General features: G+C 27.2%; 4 protein-coding genes across 9 annotated transcripts; 3 read left to right on the forward strand and 1 right to left on the reverse strand.

Moving 5' to 3' along the window:
- Nucleotides 1–725: 725 nt before the first annotated feature.
- LOC141527171 (uncharacterized) lies at nucleotides 726–2686 on the forward strand. The gene is made up of 2 exons (XM_074242510.1): nucleotides 726–947; nucleotides 1025–2686. The coding sequence occupies exon 2, from the start codon at nucleotides 1071–1073 to the stop codon at nucleotides 2598–2600; it is 1530 nt and encodes a 509-aa protein (XP_074098611.1). The 5' UTR covers nucleotides 726–947; nucleotides 1025–1070; the 3' UTR covers nucleotides 2601–2686.
- Nucleotides 2687–3256: 570 nt separating this feature from the next.
- On the forward strand, nucleotides 3257–9772 carry Uggt (UDP-glucose-glycoprotein glucosyltransferase). Its single transcript, XM_074242460.1, has 6 exons — nucleotides 3257–3980; nucleotides 4150–4369; nucleotides 4452–7842; nucleotides 8431–9181; nucleotides 9251–9401; nucleotides 9528–9772. The coding sequence occupies exons 2-6, from the start codon at nucleotides 4150–4152 to the stop codon at nucleotides 9560–9562; spliced, it is 4548 nt and encodes a 1515-aa protein (XP_074098561.1). The 5' UTR covers nucleotides 3257–3980; the 3' UTR covers nucleotides 9563–9772.
- Nucleotides 9773–10129: 357 nt separating this feature from the next.
- Nucleotides 10130–19428, forward strand: LOC141527179 (proton-coupled zinc antiporter SLC30A2). Of its 6 annotated transcripts, none has more exons than XM_074242558.1 (8): nucleotides 10185–10305; nucleotides 11787–11826; nucleotides 16203–16390; nucleotides 18055–18314; nucleotides 18395–18546; nucleotides 18644–18827; nucleotides 18914–19154; nucleotides 19244–19428. In XM_074242558.1, exons 2-8 carry the CDS (start codon nucleotides 11810–11812, stop codon nucleotides 19384–19386), a joined length of 1185 nt encoding a protein of 394 aa, XP_074098659.1. In that variant the 5' UTR covers nucleotides 10185–10305; nucleotides 11787–11809; the 3' UTR covers nucleotides 19387–19428. The 6 variants fall into 6 exon arrangements, with proteins under 6 accessions (XP_074098638.1, XP_074098659.1, XP_074098651.1 ...); XM_074242521.1 differs by lacking the exons at nucleotides 10185–10305; nucleotides 11787–11826 and adding exons at nucleotides 12593–12858; nucleotides 13797–13914; XM_074242530.1 differs by lacking the exons at nucleotides 10185–10305; nucleotides 11787–11826 and adding exons at nucleotides 12593–12858; nucleotides 13800–13914.
- Nucleotides 19429–19756: 328 nt separating this feature from the next.
- LOC141527209 (18S rRNA aminocarboxypropyltransferase-like) lies at nucleotides 19757–22112 on the reverse strand. Its single transcript, XM_074242568.1, has 4 exons — nucleotides 21799–22112; nucleotides 20524–20690; nucleotides 20058–20445; nucleotides 19757–19985 (listed from the first exon to the last, which is right to left on the reverse strand). Exons 1-4 carry the CDS (start codon nucleotides 21917–21919, stop codon nucleotides 19834–19836), a joined length of 828 nt encoding a protein of 275 aa, XP_074098669.1. The 5' UTR covers nucleotides 21920–22112; the 3' UTR covers nucleotides 19757–19833.
- Nucleotides 22113–22523: the final 411 nt, after the last annotated feature.

The raw sequence follows: 22523 nt of genomic DNA on the forward strand, positions 1-22523 counted from the left end.
GCTTTTGAAGTTTTTTAGTCGTACAATTTTTTTTTATTTTTTTGTAATAATTCTACCAATAAAAAAAAATTTTTTTAATTTTCTTTAATAAATAAATTATGGCAAAAAAAATTATTAAAAAAATGGACTTGTAAAAATTTAATAAAACCAAAAATGCAATTTTTTAAAAATAATTTTCTAGAACAAATTTTTTTGTTAAACAAAATTAAAAAAATGTAATTAAAAAGTTCCATATGTGAAACTTAATAAAAATTATAAGTGAAAATTTCTTCTCTCAAATCTCTTAAATGTATCTTCTCTTTGCAGATGCTATTTAATGTAAGTATATAAACATTCTACACATGAAAATGTAATCATTTATTGTTGTAAATTCCCGAGGGCGTTTTTTTTTTAAATAAATAAATAAATTATCCGTTGATATGAAATGAAATCATTATTATTTGTAATATTACAATTGTAAAATTAAAATTCGAATTTAACTCCATCTATTTTGTAAGCTCACACTTCCATAAAAACCAAGTTTCATATTACAATACTGAAGTTAGCAATCAGCTATTAATTTAAAAAATTTTTTTAATCAATCAATTACAATAAAAAAATGCTTTTAAAAATTTTCACTTGTAATTTTCATCAATTTTTACATGTGAAACTTTTTAATTTAATTTTTTTATAATAATTTAATTGCTATAAATATCTAAAAAAATTTGTATATCTGTCAACTTCAGTGTCATTTCTTATTACAAGTAATTGCAACGAAGCTTAGTACTTATTAGTCGTCACGAAATAGTCGGAACCGCAAGAACTAAAAATAAATGAGCTTGAAAATGTATATCTTTTAAAATTACTCAATTAAGTCAAGTGAAAATTATTTCTTCTCAGTATTACATTTATAATGAGCGCTGAATTTAGTGACCACTCTTATAAGATCTAATACAGCAGTATTTCAGGTAATATTTCTATTTTTAATATTCTATTTATAAAAATTATAATTATAAAATAATTATAACATAAAAATTTATTTTAGATCATACTTTGGCGATTAGAAAAATAAAAAATCAACTTACCAAAATATGACGTCGACAGTACCAGCTAACTCAAGTTCTAACATTAATTGTTCTTTGAATGAACTTCTCGATGCAATACGTTTGAGAAAGTACGAAGTAGTCAAAAAACTTGTCCGCGACGGAGTCGACATCAACCGTCACGGAGAATGTGGTTTAACTCCACTCCACGTAGCTGCTAAGTATGGACATCTGAAAATAATGAAATATCTTTTAAAAAATAGCGCATCGCCTGAATCTAAACATTCATCTTCACGCTACGCTGAGTGGACTCCGCTTCATTTCGCCTGTCAATTAGGAAGGTTAAAATGTGCAAAGTTACTTTTACTAAATGGAGCAAATGTTAATCCAAATAACGTGGATGACCTTCACCCAATACATCTCGCAGTAATAAAACTCGATCATCGAATGATAACTTTGCTTCTAGAAAATGGTGCAAATCCCAACGTTCGATTTCCTGACAATTTTTTTACCCGCAACGGTATAGTTGTTCCTCCCGGTTTAAAACATTTTAATTATACATTATTATTCCATGTAGTAAGTACGGGTTCAATCGATGTGGCAAAGCTGTTGTTAAAGTATGGTGCTAACGTTAATGGCACATTTACAGAAAAGAATCATACTCTATTGATGGAAGCTGCACATAGAAATAATCTTGAAATGGTCCAATTATTGTTAAAAAATGGTGCATCTGTTAACGATTGTGATATTAATGGAGGAACAGCATTATTTTATACTTTTTTTGATCGTCTCGCTGTATATTATCGATTTGTTAAATCATATGATCAAATCAAAAAATTAAAATTAATTAAACTTCTTTTACGTTCCGGTGCCAATATTAATATCAGTGTGAAAAACTGGACGATTTTGCAAATCGCTGTAATTTCAGGATTAAGGGATATAGTTAGGTATATTTTATATTTTACAAATATCAATTTAAATATGAATGATATTAACATTTTGCGGTATACATATTTGACGGATAATCGAATAATACCAGATATTCGAAATGAAATTGAGTATTTAAGCAATTATAGAAGAAATTTGATTGAAATCAGATACGATCTGATATTAGAGAGGTATAGAAGACATATGATCGGTATGTCGGTGAAAGATATTTCTTTAGAAAAAAATAATCCTGAATGGTTAAATAATGATGTCAGCAATGAGGAACATGAGCAGAGAATAAAATTGATAAAAGAACAAATTAATCAGATTTTAAACAGCTTAAAATACGAAATAATAGACGGTATGAATACTTCATTATTCAATATCCTTACTATCAATAAAAGAGGCTTAGTAAAACTCGCATTCAATGAAAAATTAAGAACATTTTGTTTAAGTGATTATAAAAATAAATATTTTATGTACTACTCTATGCTGAAAACTCGTTTGAATTACGCTATTCAAAAAAGCTTATTGATTGAAAAGGCTATTAAATTAATTCATGATGTTTTATATTCTCAAATACCATACGACTGCTGCGAAGAAATCGTATCTTATTTAAATGACGACGACTTAAATGTATTTGTGGATTAATTTTTTTATGCAGTTTTTTACGATAATTATGTGTTTGTAGAATACAGATAGATTTTATTATTAAATGTAGTGTTTGTAAATTATTATTTTCAAGTATTTCTTATTAACTCACATGTTGCGTTCCAGGTGCCATAAGGGCGTATAAAAAATTTGTTTTCGGTAATCGACGTAGTTTTGTCCGAAATGTGGATAAATGCTAAAAAAAAATTTTATACGTCCTTATAGTTCCCAGAATAACAGAATAAATATTGTTTTTTTTTAAGTCAAAAAAAAATTTTTGGCTTGAAGAAAAAATTTTTTTTTGCATTTCTATACATTTCACACAAAAATACGTTCGTTCACAAAAAAAAATTTTTTTGATACGCCCTGATGGCATCCGAGGATGAAAATCAAGTTAGACGACATTTCAAAATTTTTAGAAATTTTTTATTGAAAAAATTTCAATTAAATAATTGAAAAAAAATTTCACTTTTACAGAACTTGAAAAACTATAAGTGTAATTTTTTAGAAATATCTTTTTAGTTGGAATTTAATTAATAAAAAAATCATAAATTTTTAGACGTCTGCTAATTTTACACTGATAGAAGGATTTCTTAGCATTTAAGAAGATTTCTTTATATTAAAGAAATCATTTCTTAATAAGTAAAAAATATTTGTTAGTATTTAAGAAATATTTCTTAAAATTTGTAATATTTCTTAGTTTTTAAAAAATATTTCTTAAATACAAAAAAATATTTTTTAAATATTAAGAAATGATTTCTTTGATACAAAGAAATCTTCTTAAATGTTAAGAAATCCTTCTATCAGTGCAGTGTCATCTTCCGAGGTGGGTCCCGGGAGGCATAAAAGCGTATAAAAAATTTTTTTTCGGAAATTAACGTATTTTTGTATGAAACGTGAAGAAATGCAAAAAAAAAATTTTTTTCTTCAAACTAAAAATTTTTTTGGACTTAGAAAAAAAAAAAACAAAATTTTTGTGATAATTAAATTGCTATAAAATGCTAAAAAACTTTTTAATATCTGTCAACTTTAGTGTCATGATCATAATTCATAATATTATGTCTCTCAAGCATATAATGTGTCTGTCAAATTACAAAAATTACTTAATCAAATGATATTGTACCGTAAAAAAAGAAATGTTTCTTAGCGCTGTACGGTAATGCCGTACGCTACATTTACTGATGACGAACACACGTGGCCGCAATTACTTTTGTTTTGATGTTTAGTATTTATTTTCAACATATGGGGGCATAAAAAATATTTCGGAGCATCATCTAGAATTGATTGTGTGGCAACCGGCACGTGCGGTACTTGGATTGGTCATTGTCATCAATGATCATTTAATAATAATTCACCGTTTAATAAACAATTTTAAAAAACGTAAATAATTTATTCATAATAATTACTCTAACTACATCACCAATCTATATTAATTCACTCAAATAAAATTTACACTTAAAAAAATCAATTATAAATACTCAGATAGTGAATAATAATAATTTGTTTGTGATCTTTTATCAATCTTATTAACATGATTTTTAATTTTCAGATGTGGTATTTTCGTATCATTTGTTTATTATTAATATCATCTTGCATATCAAATGCAGATAAAAAACACAACAAGTATGTGACAACTTTGATAAATGGAAAATGGAAAGATACTCCAATTGTTTTGGAAGTTTCCGAGTATCTTAATGATGAAAATTCTAATTTGTTTTGGAGTTTTGTTGATTTAATTTGTAAGCAAGAAGATGGTTTCATAACTCAGGGTAATAAAATAATAATTTTTTTAATTATTTATTATTTTTAACAATAGATAGAATTTTAATTTATTTTTTTTTTTTCCGGCAGGCACTGATAAAGAAATTTATAACCGAGTAATGAAGTTGGCTGAAACTTTAGTCACTCCAACTGGTTTACCTGTTCTCAAACTGTCTCTGTCATTGAGAATTTATTCTGCTCGAGTTGAAATGTTTTCTCAAATGGCTGTGAATAAAGAAAACATTCCAGATTGTAACAATTTCATAGATGTGGGTGGAAATACATTCACATGCTCTGCTGAACAAGTTGAAGAATTGATAAATAACTCCGAAAATAATTTAGATACGTATTCAGTAGATCATCAGTATCCAGGATCCTCTAAAACGAATAAAAATGTGATACTTTACGGACAGATGGGCTCATCAGGATTTAAAAGTCTCCATGATAAATTAAAATCCCTTGCTGAATCTGACAAAATAACATACATTCTTCGTCATTACGTTAAAGATAGGCCGGATAGTAAGTTGAGGTTGTCGGGGTATGGAGTTGAATTACAAATGAAGTCAACTGAGTACAAAGCTACTGATGATTCTGACATCAAAGAAAATTCTGGCAAAGAATCCGAAGAAAGCAATGAAGGAGTTGAGGAAATTGACGGAATTAACTTTGGTGTTTTAAAAAAATTATATCCTGAAAAAAAATATCAACTCGATGAACTACTCACGCACTTGTTAGACACAAGTGACGAAGTAAGTGCTCTAAAAGTTTGGCAATTCCAGGAATTAAGTCACCAAGCTGCTGAAAGAATAATGAAATCACCACCGTCAGAAGCTGTCAAAGTATTTACAGATATTGCTCAAAATTTTCCCATGCAAGCAAAGTCTTTGATAAGAACTAAAGTGAGTAATGAAATGAAGAAAGAAATGAAACGTAATCAAGAAATATTCTTTGGGAATTTACATATACAACCGACTGAAACAGTATTATTTATAAATGGTCTGTATTTTGATATCGACGTGATTGATATTTTAGCATTACTCGAAGCCTTACGATCTGAATTACGTGTAATGGAAGCTCTATTAAAAATTGGATTTAGTAATAAAAAAATGGATAAACTTGTCGCATTAGATTTGTCGAGTAATTTAGATAATCAAGATTTTGCAATTGATATTAGAGATTCCGCTATTATGTGGATAAATGATTTAGAAACAGACAAACGTTATCAAAAATGGTCTTCTGCATTGACATTGTTAATAAAACCAATGTACCCTGGCACACTGCGTCAAATACGTCGTAATTTTTACAACTTAGTTCTGATAATTGATCCACTGAGTGACAAAATAAAACACTTATTGAACACAATAGACACTTTGAATAAACACTCAGCACCTATACGTGTGGGTTTTGTTTTTGTAACTAATTTTAATACATCAGCAACTGGATTTACCGATCCAAGTGTCGCTGTCAATAATGCTTTCCATTATTTAACAGAGGAAAAAAGCCAATTTGAAGCGTTCAAGTTTTTGATGACGCTACAAAACTACATTAGTGGTGACAGTATTGATGTCACAGACGTAAAAAAAGCTCTTAAGATACGTGATCCCTCTGCAGATATTGATGATATATTTGGTGAAGATTCTCAGTATGACGTAGGACGTCATCTAGCCATGGATTTTGTCAAACGAACTGGATTTAAAACTTTTCCCCAAGCATTATTAAATGGAGTTCCACTTGCTAGTTCTGAGGATGCTGATGCTTTCGAAGAAACTGTTCTTACGACAATAATGACTCAAACTCCGATGTTACAGAAAGCCGTTTACAAGGGTGAGGTCGTTGAGTCTGACGACATCGTTGATTTTATGATGAGCCAACCCAATGTCATGTCGCGACTGAATGACAGAATATTGCAACCGGAAAACAGTAAATGGTTAAATTTGATTGGCAACTTACAGGAAAATCAAGAAATTTCTAGTTGGAATCAGCAAGACACTGCTGCTTGGTTAATGAAAAATTCAAATTACTTGTTAATGCCTCGGCGAGTTAATAAGCAACATCTTTACACTTACTGGGTTGCCGCAGATTTTGAAACTGTCAAAGGGCGAAAATTGTTGCGTGAAGCTTTGAAGTATTTAGACAGGAATACCGATATCAGAATCACGATAATTGTTAATAACATCGACAAATCGAATGATCCACTTGTTGATATCAATACGATTGTTCTAGCAGCAATGGAAACTTTACCTCAGCAAAAATCTGTTAAATATATCAATAAAATTTTGCAAGAAGATAATGTAGAGTTAATAAAAATCGGTAAATTTGATTTTGGTGAGGACAGTATTAAAGAAAAATTAACAGAGCAGGAATTTAAAATGAAAGTACACAAGTATTACGCTAAAACTACTTTGAAATTAAAGCCTGGAGATCGAGCAGTAGTTTGCAATGGTCGAATTCTCGGCCCGCTTGATGAAGATGAAGAATTTACACGGGATGATTTTTCGCTGCTCGAACGCTTCAGTCACAATACTTACGGCGATAAATTGATGAAGAGTTTACAAGCTCTTCAATCGACTGTCGACGATGACGACGACGATACTGAAATTTCAGATGACGTTATAATGCAGATAACATCTCTTCTTGTGTTACGCCCTCAAACACAAAGCCGTTATGATATTCCATACAGCGGAGACGAACACAGTGTCATCAAAGTACCTGCCGCGAAATCTAATGAAGCTGCGTTCAACCTGATTGCAATCGCCGATCCAGTATCACGTGGTGCCCAAAAATTGGGTGCTATTTTGAGCACTTTGCAACAGTCGCTTAATTGCAACATCAAAATATTCCTCAATTGTGTGGACAAAAACAGTGATATGCCTTTAAAGAGTTTCTACAGGTTTGTTTTTGACCCCGAATTGCAATTCAATGCTGACGGTCAATTAGTAGGAGCACAAGCTAAATTTACTAAGCTACCAACGTCTTCTTTGTTGACTCAATACATGCACACTCCCGAGAACTGGCTGGTAGAAGTCGTCAAAAGTGTCTACGATTTGGATAATATTAAGCTAGACAATGTTGCAATGGGAGTTCACAGTGAATTTGAGTTGGAACACTTATTATTAGAAGGTCATTGTTTTGAAGCCTCCATGGGAAATCCTCCCAGAGGATTGCAAATTACTCTCGGCACTGAAAAACAGCCCGTTATGGTTGACACTATTGTAATGGCGAATTTAGGATACTTCCAACTAAAAGCGAACCCTGGAGAGTGGTTACTTCGCTTACGTCAAGGAAGATCTGCTGAAATTTATGACATTCATTCAGTCACTGGACAAGATGTAATCCAAGATAGCAATGAAATTAAAGTTCTTATTAGTTCGTTGAAGAGTCATGTGCTCAAGCTCAAAGTCTCTAAAAAACCTGATAAGATGCATACAGATTTATTGGCTGATGATGATAATCAATCCGGAATTTGGAACTCGATATCCAGGTAATTTAATTGCTTTTTTTATTAAATTTTTATTTCATCATTTAAGAAATAGATAAAATAGATAAATGGCGATTCAATAATATTTTATGGGATTTTAATATCTATTTTTAAAATTTGTTCTAGCTTTTCCGATTATTGGTAAGCTTTTTACGCGTATGTAGTTATAAATTATAGCAAATAGTTTTATTGTTATTATTAAAATTGCAGTGTTGAATAGAATTGATATTGTTTTTACAATTAATGACTCAATTATAGAATTAAATGCAAAACTAAACTCATTGAATAAACTCAAGTATCAGAAATAATTATAATTACAAATTAAGAGGTCATAATAATTGTATAACTTTATTTATAATTAAATAGTAAATTGTGACTATATAAATAATATTACAATTATAAATAGTAAAAAAAATTGATTGCTCAATTTATTCAAAAGTAATTGATTAATAGGCATAATTAAGATTAAATACAATTTTTATTAATCAATTCTCAACACTACATAGTAGATTAGTTTAGAAAAAAATTTTAGCTGAAAATATTTTTCCATTGATACTTTATTTTTAAGTATTTTTTTTTTTTATTCTGTAGGACATTTGGCTCAGACGACACAGAAGAAAAGGATGAAAAAATAAACATATTTTCTCTAGCTTCAGGTCATCTTTATGAAAGATTCTTGAAAATCATGATGCTCAGTGTTATAAAACATACAAACTCACCAGTTAAATTTTGGTTCCTGAAGAATTATCTATCACCTACGTTGAAAGACTTTTTACCACACATGGCCAAGGAATACGGATTTGAATATGAACTAGTACAATACAAATGGCCAAGGTGGCTTCATCAGCAAACCGAAAAGCAAAGAACTATTTGGGGTTACAAGATTCTCTTTTTGGATGTACTGTTTCCGTTGGATGTCAAAAAAATTATTTTTGTTGACGCTGATCAAGTTGTACGGGCTGACTTGAAGGAACTAGTCAATTTAGACCTGGAAGGCGCTCCGTACGCTTACACTCCATTCTGTGATAGTAGAAAAGAAATGGAGGGATTCAGATTTTGGAAACAGGGATATTGGAGGAATCATTTACAAGGACGCTCTTATCATATTAGTGCGTTGTATGTTGTTGATTTGAAGCGTTTTAGACGTATTGCTGCAGGTGATAGACTAAGAGGCCAGTATCAAGCGCTCAGCTCAGATCCAAACAGTTTGTCAAACTTGGATCAAGACTTACCAAACAATATGATTCATCAAGTTGCTATTAAAACATTGTCTCAAGAATGGCTTTGGTGTGAAACTTGGTGCAGTGATGCATCTAAAAAGACTGCTAAGACTATTGATTTAGTTAGTATTTACTTTCTCAATTTTTATTATTTATTGCAAGTGAATTTAATGATTTGATTTTTTTTTTAGTGTAATAATCCGATGACTAAAGAAGCTAAACTACAAGCAGCTATGAGAATTTTACCAGAGTGGGTTGGATACGACGAAGAAATAAAAACTCTGCAACAAAAAGTAGAGAATGAAAGTAAACAGCTTGAGAAGGAAGAAAGAGACGAACATGGTAAATTAATTATTAATTTTAAAAATTATTTTGCTTCATATTCTAAACAAACAACTACTTTTTTTTTTAATTATTTCTTATCTTTTATTTTAAAAAAATTTTTATAAATATTTATTCCTTTTGCAGATTTAGAAGATAGTTTGAAACATGAAGAGCTGTAAATTAAAATTATTGCGGTGTAATTAAAGGAATACAAAGGTGTTACGCCATAAAAATTGTACAAATTAAAATTTTTACACCCCGATTTTCAAGTTCACTATACAACAATAAGTAGGATCTGGTCTTGAAGAGAACTTTTATAAACCGCAGCAAATGTAACTCAAGGTAATAAGACTATTAAAAAAAAAAAAAAAAAAAAAAACAAACATAAATCAATAAAAATTTTGTCTTCTAATTTTTTGTAATTTTAATCAAGTTAGGTATAAACATCATTGTTAATCTTGACGATATTTTATTTTCATCACATCGCATTGTACAATATACGCTTTAGTTTTATAATAATTAAAAAAAAAAAAAAAAAAAAAAACATGATTCTTACCAAAAAAAAAATAAATAAAAAAAAGAAAATCAAAATAATCTTCTATTTATTGGTGTGCATAAATTGTATTTATAATTCTAATAATATTATAATCTCTTTACTGAAATTATTGAATAGCATTCATCAAACAATACGGATTTATTTTAACATGGATAGTATAAACCGGAAAGAAAATGTAAACTTGGTTTGCTTCATTCTTAGTTAAAGCATCGTGAAATTCACGTGAAATTTTAATTGTTTCATCAGTGATCAATCAATTGATGAGACTTAGTCTATAAAATTATTTTTAATAAGTGTAATATTAATTATGTCTTTAGATACTTCTTATTCAGATCTGGATTCGCTCGAGAATAGCTCTATTGCAAAGTAAGAATTAATTTACGCTTTCGTTATCAAGCAAATTAATTAACGATTAAACACATATGTCAAGAATACAATATCTTCATTCATAATATATTTATAAATTCATTCATCTTTTGAACTACTGTTAATTTTAAGATTACTTTTTTCAATTAATCTATGTTATTAAGAGAAAAAAAAAAATTTTAAGGTCAGTGTATTTATATGATAAAATGGGTTTTTATGTTTAAATTTGGTATCATTAGAAAGGTCTTGACCTAGAGTGATGCCTTTTCAAGGTTTCATATCATTCTCACCAATAGTCATTTTATGATAAGTATTTAGGCTTCATTCGAAAATGCTTTATCTCTAGATACATAATTAAGAAATGATCTTGTATCTTGTGAACTATTGATATTTTTAATGATATAAGTTCATCCCGATGTTACACTCATCAAGACCTTTCATTTGAGTACCCACATCAATTTTTCATATATTTTATATATATTATACATATATGTATATATGAAAAATATATCAAAAATGCATGTGGGTATTCAAATGAAAGCTCTTGATGAATTAAACATCGGGATGAGCTTATATTTTTAAAAACGTCAATAGTTAAAAAAGTACAGTGCAATTTAACAACAGTAATTATTTAATAAAGCAAAATTTTATTTATTCATAGTTTACAAGTCAGGCAGTCACACAGTGACTTCAAAATTGCTAGTATTAATAATTTTAATTTAATTAATAATTTTTTTTAAGTAATAAACTAAAAAAATGTAATTATTTGAATTTATTTTTGTATTACGTGACTCATGTTAGAGGAGAGAAGTATTGTGTCTAATACATTTCAATTTTATCAGTTTATTAAAATTTTAAGCTTAAACACAATCAACGGAGACAATAATCTTCTGGTTGTTATCAGTTTATTTGTAACACTTATAAGATTGTTATTGTTATTAAAAAAATGAAAAACAAAAAAAAGCAGTTTGCTCACACCGTGATATTGGAGTTAAGGTCTCTACTAAATAGTATAAAGAATATATTTTTTACATAACTGAAAAAAATATCTAAAATTCAATCCCACCAGTTACGTTATTCAACCGGTGTTTAGGTATTAAAAAACATAAAAACTCTCAGCAGACTCGTTGGTTTGCATTCTAGTATGATTGCTCAGTACGATTATTACAGTATATCGATGATATTCCCATAATCAAGTTGATTCGACGACAATATACACTCAATTTCAATCGTACTATTTATACTGAGCGATTAGGTTTTCTCGTCTCAGTCAAGCAAATGCTTTCCATCTAGACGCGCACAGTTTTTAAACTATTTTTATCTGTACAATTACCGCTAATCAGTTTTCTCATTTCATAACATAAAACTCACATTAAATTATTAATAAACTGTAAAAATTTATTTGGATCTGTTGATTTAGTAATTTCGTTTATGAAAAAACGATTTTAATTAATGTTGAGAATTTGTGAATAATGTTATAGTTTTTCAAACATCAAAATTAAACATGGAAAATAATATTGGGTATGTATATTATTAATTATTCTATCAACTAAATTTCTTGGCTTAAGTACTTTTAATTAATTCATTACTGAGTCTTCGAATAATTATTTAAAATATTGTTGTTAATTTTCAATAAAATTACAAACGTTTCTATAATACCGAAGTTAGCAGTTAGCTATTCATTTTAAAAATTTTTTTAATAAATCAATTATAATAAAAATATGCTTCTAAAAATTTTCACTTGTAATTTTTATTAATTTTTACATGTGAAACTTTTTAATTTAATTTTTTTAATGAAAATTAAGTTAGCCGACATTTAAATTTTTTTTTTTTTTTTTAAAGATTATTACAAAAAAATTTTATTTGTAAAAAACTTCAAAAACTGTAAGTGCAATTTTTTAAAAATATTTTTTTGTTTTATTTCAATTACTAAAAAAAAATCAAAAAATTAAAAATGTCGGCTAACTTTAATGACATTTATTTTTATAATAATTTAATTGTTATAGATATCTAAAAAAATTTTTATATCTGTCAACTTTAGTGTCATAAGTTTCTTCTGATTTTTATTTAGTTTATTGAGAAAAATTTAAAAAGCAAACATATGTAAATTCAAATCTAAAAAAAAAAAAAGTATTTTCTAAATTTTTGGATAAGCACAAAAATGATATCCTCGAGAGATTAAATAACTGCGATGAATTCTGTTAAATGATAACGCCAGAGAATAGCATTGGTCGAGAATAAAGATTAAAAAGTAAAGAAAACAATGAGGGGAAATAGTATAAAAAAAAATGTCAACTTAACATTTAAATGTATATCTTATTTTACTTTAAACTGAGAATATTCTTGGGTGGTTTACTAGACTATTTGTTTTCTTCCTTTTTTTTTTATCTTATTATTACAACAAATCATTGGTCATTCATCGAAGAAAAAGATGAAAGAATAACATGTCTTCGTTGGATTTTATTTATCATTTAAGTGACGTGTGCACTTATCCTCACCTAACAATTCAAAACGTTGGTCTTAAATCACTTGGTGAAAAACGCTCTCATTTAGGTACGTGTTACTTCTTCTTACATCTAAAAAACCGATAATGGACAGTGAAAAAATCAGCCTGTAAGTTGTTTTAAAATTCTTAATTAGTAAATAATTAATTAGAATCCTTGAAGATAATTATAATTATAATTGTTTTACCTATCTTAGTTTTTTATAGTCTTACTTACCGTCTTCTGTATAATTTAATTTTTTATTCTTCTTATCAATCCAATTATTTCGCCTTATTAGTTTCAATTATCTCAGTATAATTCTATAAAATTATAATCTGTTGCTTTTTCCGAGTGAGTCTCAACACTCGATAAGAGATAGAATAAAATCGCGTGGGAGTCTTCGGTGCGAAATAAAAAAATTGTGGGGATTTGAGGCAAGTCCTCTCAGATCCTCTCTGTCCTCTCTGACCCCTTCTAACTGACTGTTTACAAGTGAATGCCAACTGATAAGTCCGTATGCAGTACTCAGTTAAATACTTTCCATATAGTGATGTGCTGCTGTGTAGTAAGGCTGTTAAACTTTCTCGCCTGGAAATTATTTTTATCAACCTAATTACAACTGTACATATCTATAAAAAAAAAATAATAAATAAATAAATAAACATTGTTAGTTATTTATTTTATAAATATTTACTAGTCATTTTGCAACCATAAATGTTAATCTACTTGCTAACAACGTAATAACTTAATTGATAGAACTAAAATCGAGTGTTGAAGATAAGTCAATTTGTGCGATGACACAGGAAGCTATACAAAGATAAGAACTGCCTCGGAAAAAACGGCATAGGCGGGTATGCATATAGGCTAGTTAAAATAAACCGTGTTGTGTCATATTCTGGGCGTGTAAATAATTATTAATTATTAATTAAATATATATAAATAGATTTTTATAATATAAATATTTATATTATTGCTGTGGTATTACTTGACTGTGTTTACTTACATAAGAAGAAATAATGCCTGGATACTCAAGACTCGAGGTGGATGTTAATGAAAACGAATCGAGATCGCGAAAGATCAACAAACTGGATAATTCAAAAAATCTGGAAAAGCCGATCCATATGGCGTTGGTATTTTATTATTCTTATTTTTTTTTATATTGCTTTTAAGCTGAAGATTACTTTAAATTCTGTCGAAAAAGAAAACTTGAAATTTTTACGAAATCAAATACATTTTAATATAAAATGAAAATTAATGTAGCACTCAAGTTAGCTGTCACTTGATAATTTTGTAATTTTCTTTAACAAAAAAATTTTTTCCAAAAAATTGCATTTTTTATTTATTAAAATTTTTAAAAGTCAATTTTTTAAATAATTTTTTTTTGTCATAATTTATTTATTAAAGAAAATTTAAAAAATTGTGAAGTGACAGCTACATTTAATGTCATTGATAATTTATGAAATTTTAATTTAGCTGACACTTGACATTTTTTTAATTTTCTTTAACAAAAAAATTATTTTTAAAAAATTACATTTTTTATTTATTAAATTTTCTACAAGTCCATTTTTTAATAATTTGTTTTGCCATAATTTATTTGTTAAAAATAAAAAAAATTGTGTCAGCAAAATTTAATGTCATATCACATATTTGATAATTTTAAAAATTTTATAAAAAATAAATTATGGCAAAAAAAAAAAAAGAAAAAAAAATTGACACAGAAATTAAAAAAAATTAAAAATGCAATTTTTTAAAAACAATTTTTTGTAACAAATTTATTTTGTTAAATAAAATAAAAAAATTTTCAAGCGACAGCTACCTTAAATGTCATTAATATAAATCTTGACATAAAAATTCAAAGGCATTCGTGACAATTATTTTAAATTAATCCTCTGCTAAAACTCGAAGTCAAATAGAAGCTTCTGATGCCTTTTTTTACGTCTAAATAATTTGTTAGATTACCTTGACTTTCGTCCTTGAAACTAACAGGTATCAGACCGTAATATTAATTTATTTTAGATATATCTCTTGCGAAGATGGTCTATCATACCTGCGAAAAAAAATAGTAATTATAGATTATTAAATAAACTGAAATAATTCTTTCAGAAAGATTAAAAAAAAAAATTTAGTCATACTTACATTTTATTCTCACAATGATCTGGTTTTCATTCTTCTACATACATTTATTACGTAAAATTACCAAGAACTCTCGGCTCAAGTAAAAGAATGAAGAAAAAAAAAAACGGCATCATCGTGCAGTTGTTAATCTATTATTCCTTTACTTCATTATTACTTTTTAATAGTGTCCTTCTGATTAATTGCCATATAATAATGATTACAGACCAAAAAAAAAAAATTCTGCATAGAATTAAGTAATTAGAAAAAAATTTTTAACAACAAATTCAAGTCAAGGTTGGAGTGTTGCTACCGTTATCTTTATCGGAAGATGAAGAGAAAAAAATAAATAAACAATAAAGACAGACGGCTATAATTTTATGTTTATTATTGACATTTGAATATGACATAAAAATATTACCGTCTGTTGCTAGTATTTATTTATTCTTTTAATTAATTTTTTGTATTAATCGATTAACTGAAATGTAAATATTTCAGCGATTTATTTACTTGACAAACTATTGATTAAATATTTTTTTTATAGATTAACGTTTGTAAGAATTGATAATTAATAATTAAAGATTATGATAATTGATCAAATTACAATGATTGTATGTTAATACTTAAATGCATGCAATCGAATTAATTATTTTAATTTGAAACATAAAAAAATTGAAACATAACATTGTTGCATAATAAAAAAAAAATGTATTCATCATTTATAGTGATCATAAAAATGAAACTTTAATGCTATCGTAGATATGTTTTATAAATTTCATTGTTAAAACTTTTGTTCATATTCTTAAAATTATTTTACGCTACTTAAAGTTATTTTACTAAGGATAAAGTTTACTTGTATTGTCATTATTTGATACCGCGTACAATAATTTTTTTTTTTTATTTCTACTGATAACAATGCATATTAGAAACTATAAGAAAATTAATTGTTTTTTTTTATTTGTTTATTGACTATTAAAACTTCTTTGGAATGTGATAAAAAATTATATTGTTTGTATTTATATACACAGAAAAAAAAAATTTCTTGAACCAAGAAAATTGTAAGGAAGAAGAAATTTTTTTAGATTAAAAAAATTTAACTTCGTTCAAGAAATTTTAACTTAATTAAAAAAAATTTTCAATCTTCCTTAAGATTTTCTTGATTCAAGAAAATTTACGCTTGACTCAAGATTTTCTTTCTTTCTGTGTAAAAATTATTATTCAATTATTTTGGCTTGATTAATCGCTATCAATTAGTTATCTTAAAAATATTGATAGATAATAATGATTTATTTTTTTTTACAGATTCAAAGATCAAGCCGCCTTTGGATATGGCACAAGCATTCCACCCAACAACAATGAGTCAATTTCTACGGACACATCCAGTAAAAGAGTTATTTTTTGTGTACATGGAAAATTATCTGGATGTTGTACAGTTATTAAAAATACTGATGATGAAGTTTCTGTAGGCAGTTACCCAAGTCGTTCTCAGGGTAAGCAATTTTTTTACTTAATAATTACTACCAGCTCAGCAGCAAATACGTGACTACTCGAAAATTTATTATTTCAATACTCATGACATTTATAAACAATATTTTATGTTATGCATAAAATTCTTTTAGAATGTTATAATTTGTGCTCTCAATTATGCAAACATTACGAGCATAATTCAAGCAAAAATAAAAATAATAACAATACATGATACACTTTTTAAATTAAAATTTTTTTTGTGTGTGGGTATTTTTAAACTATTATGCGAAAGATTTATTTATAATAAATGTAAATCTTTTAATTGTAAAGCATTAAAAAATTATATGTGGTCGAAATTAAAGGAAGTAGTCTTTATTTCCCAAATTTTTACCTATTGCATTGACGGACAATCCCTCCGAGATTCAGTACTGAGTCTCGCGAAACCAGCAAATTTACCCGATTCTTTAACTGAAAAAATCAACAAAACATTTCTTGCTTCCTTGTAAGCTTGATTGAGATTGGCTTCATTCTGCGGTAGCGTACTCCACATTCCTTTAGCTTTAGACAGAGTCACATTCTCTGCATTATTAGATTTTATAATAAAAAATCTAGACAAAAATAATAAAAATTAATAAAATGAATCCATTTATAAATGGGTGATTCTCTGTAAGGATGTTTTTGCTGTTCTGGGCATTTTTTATTAGAAAAATTGTTATTTTGTTACTAAAAAAAAATTATTACGAGAGTAAAAAAATATTTCTAATTGGAGGATTGAAAACTAAAATGAAATAAATTTTGGTTTTTTTGCTATAAATTCGTAAACCATCGAAATAACAGTCCCCTGGGCTGTCCTTTTTCCAAAATTGAAACTATAAGATTAAATTTTAAGTTATTCGTCTATAATATATAATTTTGCCCATAATTTTTATAAACTTAATTAGTTAAATAACAATTATCTTCAATAAAAAGTACTGAAAATTCATTTATTTCATTAAACCAAAGTTTGTCCCCGGCGTTTCAAGAACAGTTCCCTGCCAGAGGTTCAAAGCCAAAAAAAATCCAGCGTGCTATTTTATGTTCTGTAAGATTTATAAGGACCTAACTAGCTTTAAGTTAATAACCGTAGTGCTATTAGCTTTATCGCAATTTTATTTAGTGTTAAAACACCGTTTGTGTTGGAAATATGTGTCTGGGCCACTTCGATACTCAGTCCCCTGGCAATTATTTTTATTAATAATTTATTTATAAAATTGGATCCATGAATTTTAATATTATACTAATTAATATAAATATTCATCGAGAACTTGAATAGTTGAATGCATTGGAATAGTTTTCTTGATTTTTCTCAATTTGATCAAAATACACAGCCCTCTCGGCTGCCCAATTTCAAAACACAGTAACTGACAATTTTAAGATTTAAAAAAATTTTTCTTATTAAAAAAAAGTTTGCACACCAAAAATTGATAAAAAATTTGATTTATGAATATAAAATACTTGAATATAAATATTTTTAAGAAAAATTACTTGAAATTAAGGTCTCAAAGTTCTAAGAAATGCAGCAATACTGAAAAAAATCAAGCATAAAAAAATTAAAAATAATTTTACAGATTTAAGATTTCCTTACAGAGAATCACCCTTATATTTATAAATTAATGGCCAATTAATTGATTAATAATGTATTTTTCAGCTGAGGATCATTGTCATAGAGAAAGAGATGAAGCTATTGACAAGAAAGCTAGACGGAAATTAATAATTGCATGTGTATTATGTGTTATATTTATGATTACTGAGATAGTTGGTGGAATATTATCGAACAGTTTGGCAATAGCAACGGATGCAGCTCATTTACTCACAGACTTTGCATCATTTTTAATATCACTGCTTTCGCTATGGATCGCGAGTCGACCTGCAACGAGAAAAATGCCATTTGGCTGGTACAGAGCTGAGGTAAATAGCGGCTACATTATAAATTCTAGTAACTGATTTGCTGTGATTAGTTATGTAATTAAAGAAAATATTTTTTTAAGATTATTGGAGCGCTTACTTCGGTTTTGCTGATATGGGTAGTAACTGGAATACTTTTTTACCTCGCTGTTGAAAGAATAGTCAACAAAGACTTTGAATTGGATGCTGAAATGATGCTGATCACTTCTGTAATTGGCGTTGCGGTAAATCTCGTGTTAGTTTTATTTAAAATTATAATTAAATAATTATAAATTTTTTACTCCGAGAAAAATGACTTTTCACGTTTGTTTTAAATGTTTTTTTTTTTTTAGAATGGGGTTGACACTACATCAACACGGCCACAGCCACGGCCACGGTCATGGACATGAGCACGGACATGGTCACAATCATGAAAAAGATCAGAATATTAATGTCAGAGCTGCGTATATTCATGTTATTGGTGATTTTATTCAGAGTACTGGCGTTTTTGTTGCTGCCTTGATTATTTATTTCAAGGTAAAACCTTTTTTACTTAATAAAGTTACTTTGAATATGTAATTAAATAATTATAATTTATAATTGTCAATAATATTTCATTTTAGCCAACCTGGAGTATTGTTGATCCCATTTGTACATTTTTATTCTCCGTGCTTGTATTGTTTACAACAATAACTATTATCAAAGATGTTATGAATGTCTTAATGGAAGGAATACCCAAGGGTTTTGAGTATTCAGAAGTTGAAAATATTTTCATGCAGATTGAAGGCGTCGTAAAAGTTCACAATCTTAGAATTTGGGCTTTGTCACTTGATAAAACCGCACTCTCAGCCCATCTTGCCATTAGTGAGTCAATTTTTATACTTTTATGAAATTTTTTTCAACTAAAAAAATTCTATTTATTTTCACACTAATAATTTGTATTTTTTCAACAGATCCTGGTGCCAGTCCACAACATATCCTTCGTACAGCAACGAGAAATATTCACGATCGGTATAATTTCTTTGAAATGACATTACAAATCGAAGAATTCAATGAAAAAATGGAAAATTGTAAGCAATGTAAATCTTTACAATAGTATTATAATTTAAACATAAATTAAATAGCTATTATGAATTTATGTTTTTTTTTTTTTTTTTGAATGAAGTGCGTAAATGAATAAATAAATATATGTGATGATAATGATATTTAATTTTAAGTCTAGATTCAAATGATCAAGGTTATTTGCTCAATACAATACCCAATTTTTAGTTGGGTAGTATTATTATTATAATATTTATGTTTATATAAATCAATTTGTTTTTCTTACATAATTATGTTTAAATCAACAACGTAAAAATTAAATATGTTGTGTTAAAAATAATTTATCATTTAATTATCCAATAAAAATTTGTCCAATTAATCATTCAACTATATTTACTGCAATACAATTGATGTAAAACAGTAAATAGGCAGTATTTTTGGCTTTATTAAATATAATTATTAAAATCAATAATATTTTTAATTAACTAAAATTACCACACTGTTAATTATTTGTTTTTTCAGAAGTCCCGTCTTCTTTATCGTCTATTTTTAATTTGTTTAATTCATTTATTTCATCATTTTTTTCAACTGTGTCTTCTTTTTCTTCATCATCGTCAGATTCACTTTCTTCACTCGGAGGAAAATCAGGCATCGCTAATAAAAAATAATTTGACATTAGTAATTGATAAATTGCTTAATTAAAAATATTATTTATATTATTTATACCTAACCGGTCCAATCGTTCTTGTCTAGCGTCAGCTAGAAATTTATCTTGCGCAGCGATTATGTCTTCACTGTTTTTACATGCAGCATAAGCAGTTAATAATTCCGAATTGAGTTCTATGAATGCATGACCCCATGAAAATTTTCCAAGATAGAAATCAGCTTCTTCAGGGAAACCGGTTATTATTAATGTTGCTGCAATAGCTTCCACACAACTTAATTGACATGGTTTTCCATAATTAATTGGATTTGCTGCTACTAGAAATGGCAGTAACCGCGGATTTGGGCTTTTCATTCGGCTGAAAGGCGTATCATCCAATTTTGCCCAACTGCAATCTACAACTGCACATCCATTGTTTTTTACTATTTCGCGATCAGTTGGTGAAACACACTGAAAAAAAAAATACAATTATTCTCTTAAATTAAGTAATATTTATTGTTAGACTTGTTTATTGTTTTATACACATACTTTTGTTCCCACTGGGGTTAATACTAATCCTGGAAACCTAGCATTCAATTTTAACGTTTTAATAAGCCCATGCCTCGATAACTTTCTTCCTGAACATTTTTTTGGATCGCAATGTTCCAAGTCCCACATTGCCACTGGAAAAGGAATTGGTGATTCAACTTCGAGATCTGAAAGGAAATATTCCATTTTAATGAAAAAATATTCAAATAAATCTAGAAATAATTTAGTTTTAAATTATCATCAGATTTTATCAGTCCAGAGTTTTATAAATTTGCTCGATTAAAATACTTTGAATTAAATTGAAATGAAAGCAATAAAGATCTCCGTTTTTTAGATTATCAGTTATAAAATATTAAGACATAAACAAATAGTCTATAATAAGAAAAAACGTCTGTTATTATTTTAAAAATAACTTTTATCATAACTGGATAATATTTATTAACAAACTAGAACTAGATTTAAGTCGATATCTCTCTCTAAAATTAAAAAAAGGATTAGCGTATAGAACGCTTACTATGTTGCAATAAAATATTTTAACCTTCTACCTAATAATCTTAAGACATCAAATTATAGTAAAAAAAAAAAAAACGCTAAAATATAAGATCAAAGATTAGATCAAGAATCTGTCATTGTAATAGTACAAAAAAATTTGTGCAATATTAGTATTTTCTCAAACTATTTATGCATTTTGTATTTTTTATAAATGTTTTTAAATATTTTGTATAATGTAGGATAATTTATGAAAATAAAGTTAGCCAACATCTGAAAATTTTTCGAATTTTTTTATTAAAAAAATTATTAAAAAAAAAAAATGAAAAAAAAAATTGCACGTGTAAAAAACTTCAAAAACTGCAAGTGCAATTTTTTAAAAATATTTTTTTGTTTTAATTTAATTATTAAAAAAGAATCAAAAAATTTAGAATGTCGGAAAACTTTAATGACATGATAATTTATTTAATATATATCTAGCTCTATGACCTGTATGCTAGAAAATAAATAAATAAAGAAATAAATTAATAATTGTACAATTTATTGGATTTGATAAAGTTTTTAGCTATTGCATTAAATTTTGAAATAAGCAACAGCTGTTCCTAATAAAATGTTTATTATTTAAATGGCATTGAATTATAATAAATGATTAAAAACACATAGCTTTAACTAATATTTTCTACGACCTAGTTTAAAAAATTAAATAAAAAGATTATGTCCATGAATATTTTTATGTAACAATTATAAATAATATTATGTGCATGTAATAGATGAATAACAACTAACTTGACTGGTCATCTTCAGGATCAGATTTGTCTCTTTCTTGTCTATATCTCTCCTCCTTTCCAACAACCTGTCTTTTACGTCTCTCAAGGATTTTATCCCTATTTTTCTTCTTACTCGACATTGTTAAAAAATAAATATATATAAAATAACTACTATTTACTGATACTTGCGGATTGATGACTCAGGCTCACTTTGTGGTAATTTGAAGGTTATGAAATTTCAGTACTAATCTATACTAAATAACAATAAAAAATCAGTCACCTGTTTAATATTTTAGTTTTTGTCAAAAATATTTTTAAATTTATGAAAATTGGAGCAAGACAATTTAAAATTTAAAAAAATGTTTTTTAATGTTCAAATTTTTATAAATTTACAACCTGAAAAATAAAAATTGTGAAATTTATCATTCGACTAAAAAATAAAAATTATAATGTAAAAATATTTAAATAATAAAATGTAAACATAGAATTTTTTTACTTACAAGTAATTGGCTCATAAATTTGGTCAGAAAATTATGATACATTTTTTTTATTAAATTTCCTTAAATTTTTTTTTCTTGAACTTTTGCTTGAAATGCAAAATAAAAATTAACGTTAACTAATTAATTTAATAGATATTCAACAATTGTCATAGTTATTATTCGATGTGTATGTTTTTAATTTTCTTTAACAAAAAAATTTGTTCTAAAAAATTATTTTAAAAAAAATGACACTGAAGTTGGCAGA

The sequence above is a fragment of the Cotesia typhae genome, unplaced genomic scaffold, assembly GCF_013202065.1.
Source record: "Cotesia typhae breed Kobodo isofemale line unplaced genomic scaffold, CoteBio_Ctyphae contig_11, whole genome shotgun sequence".
NCBI lineage: Eukaryota > Metazoa > Arthropoda > Insecta > Hymenoptera > Braconidae > Cotesia > Cotesia typhae.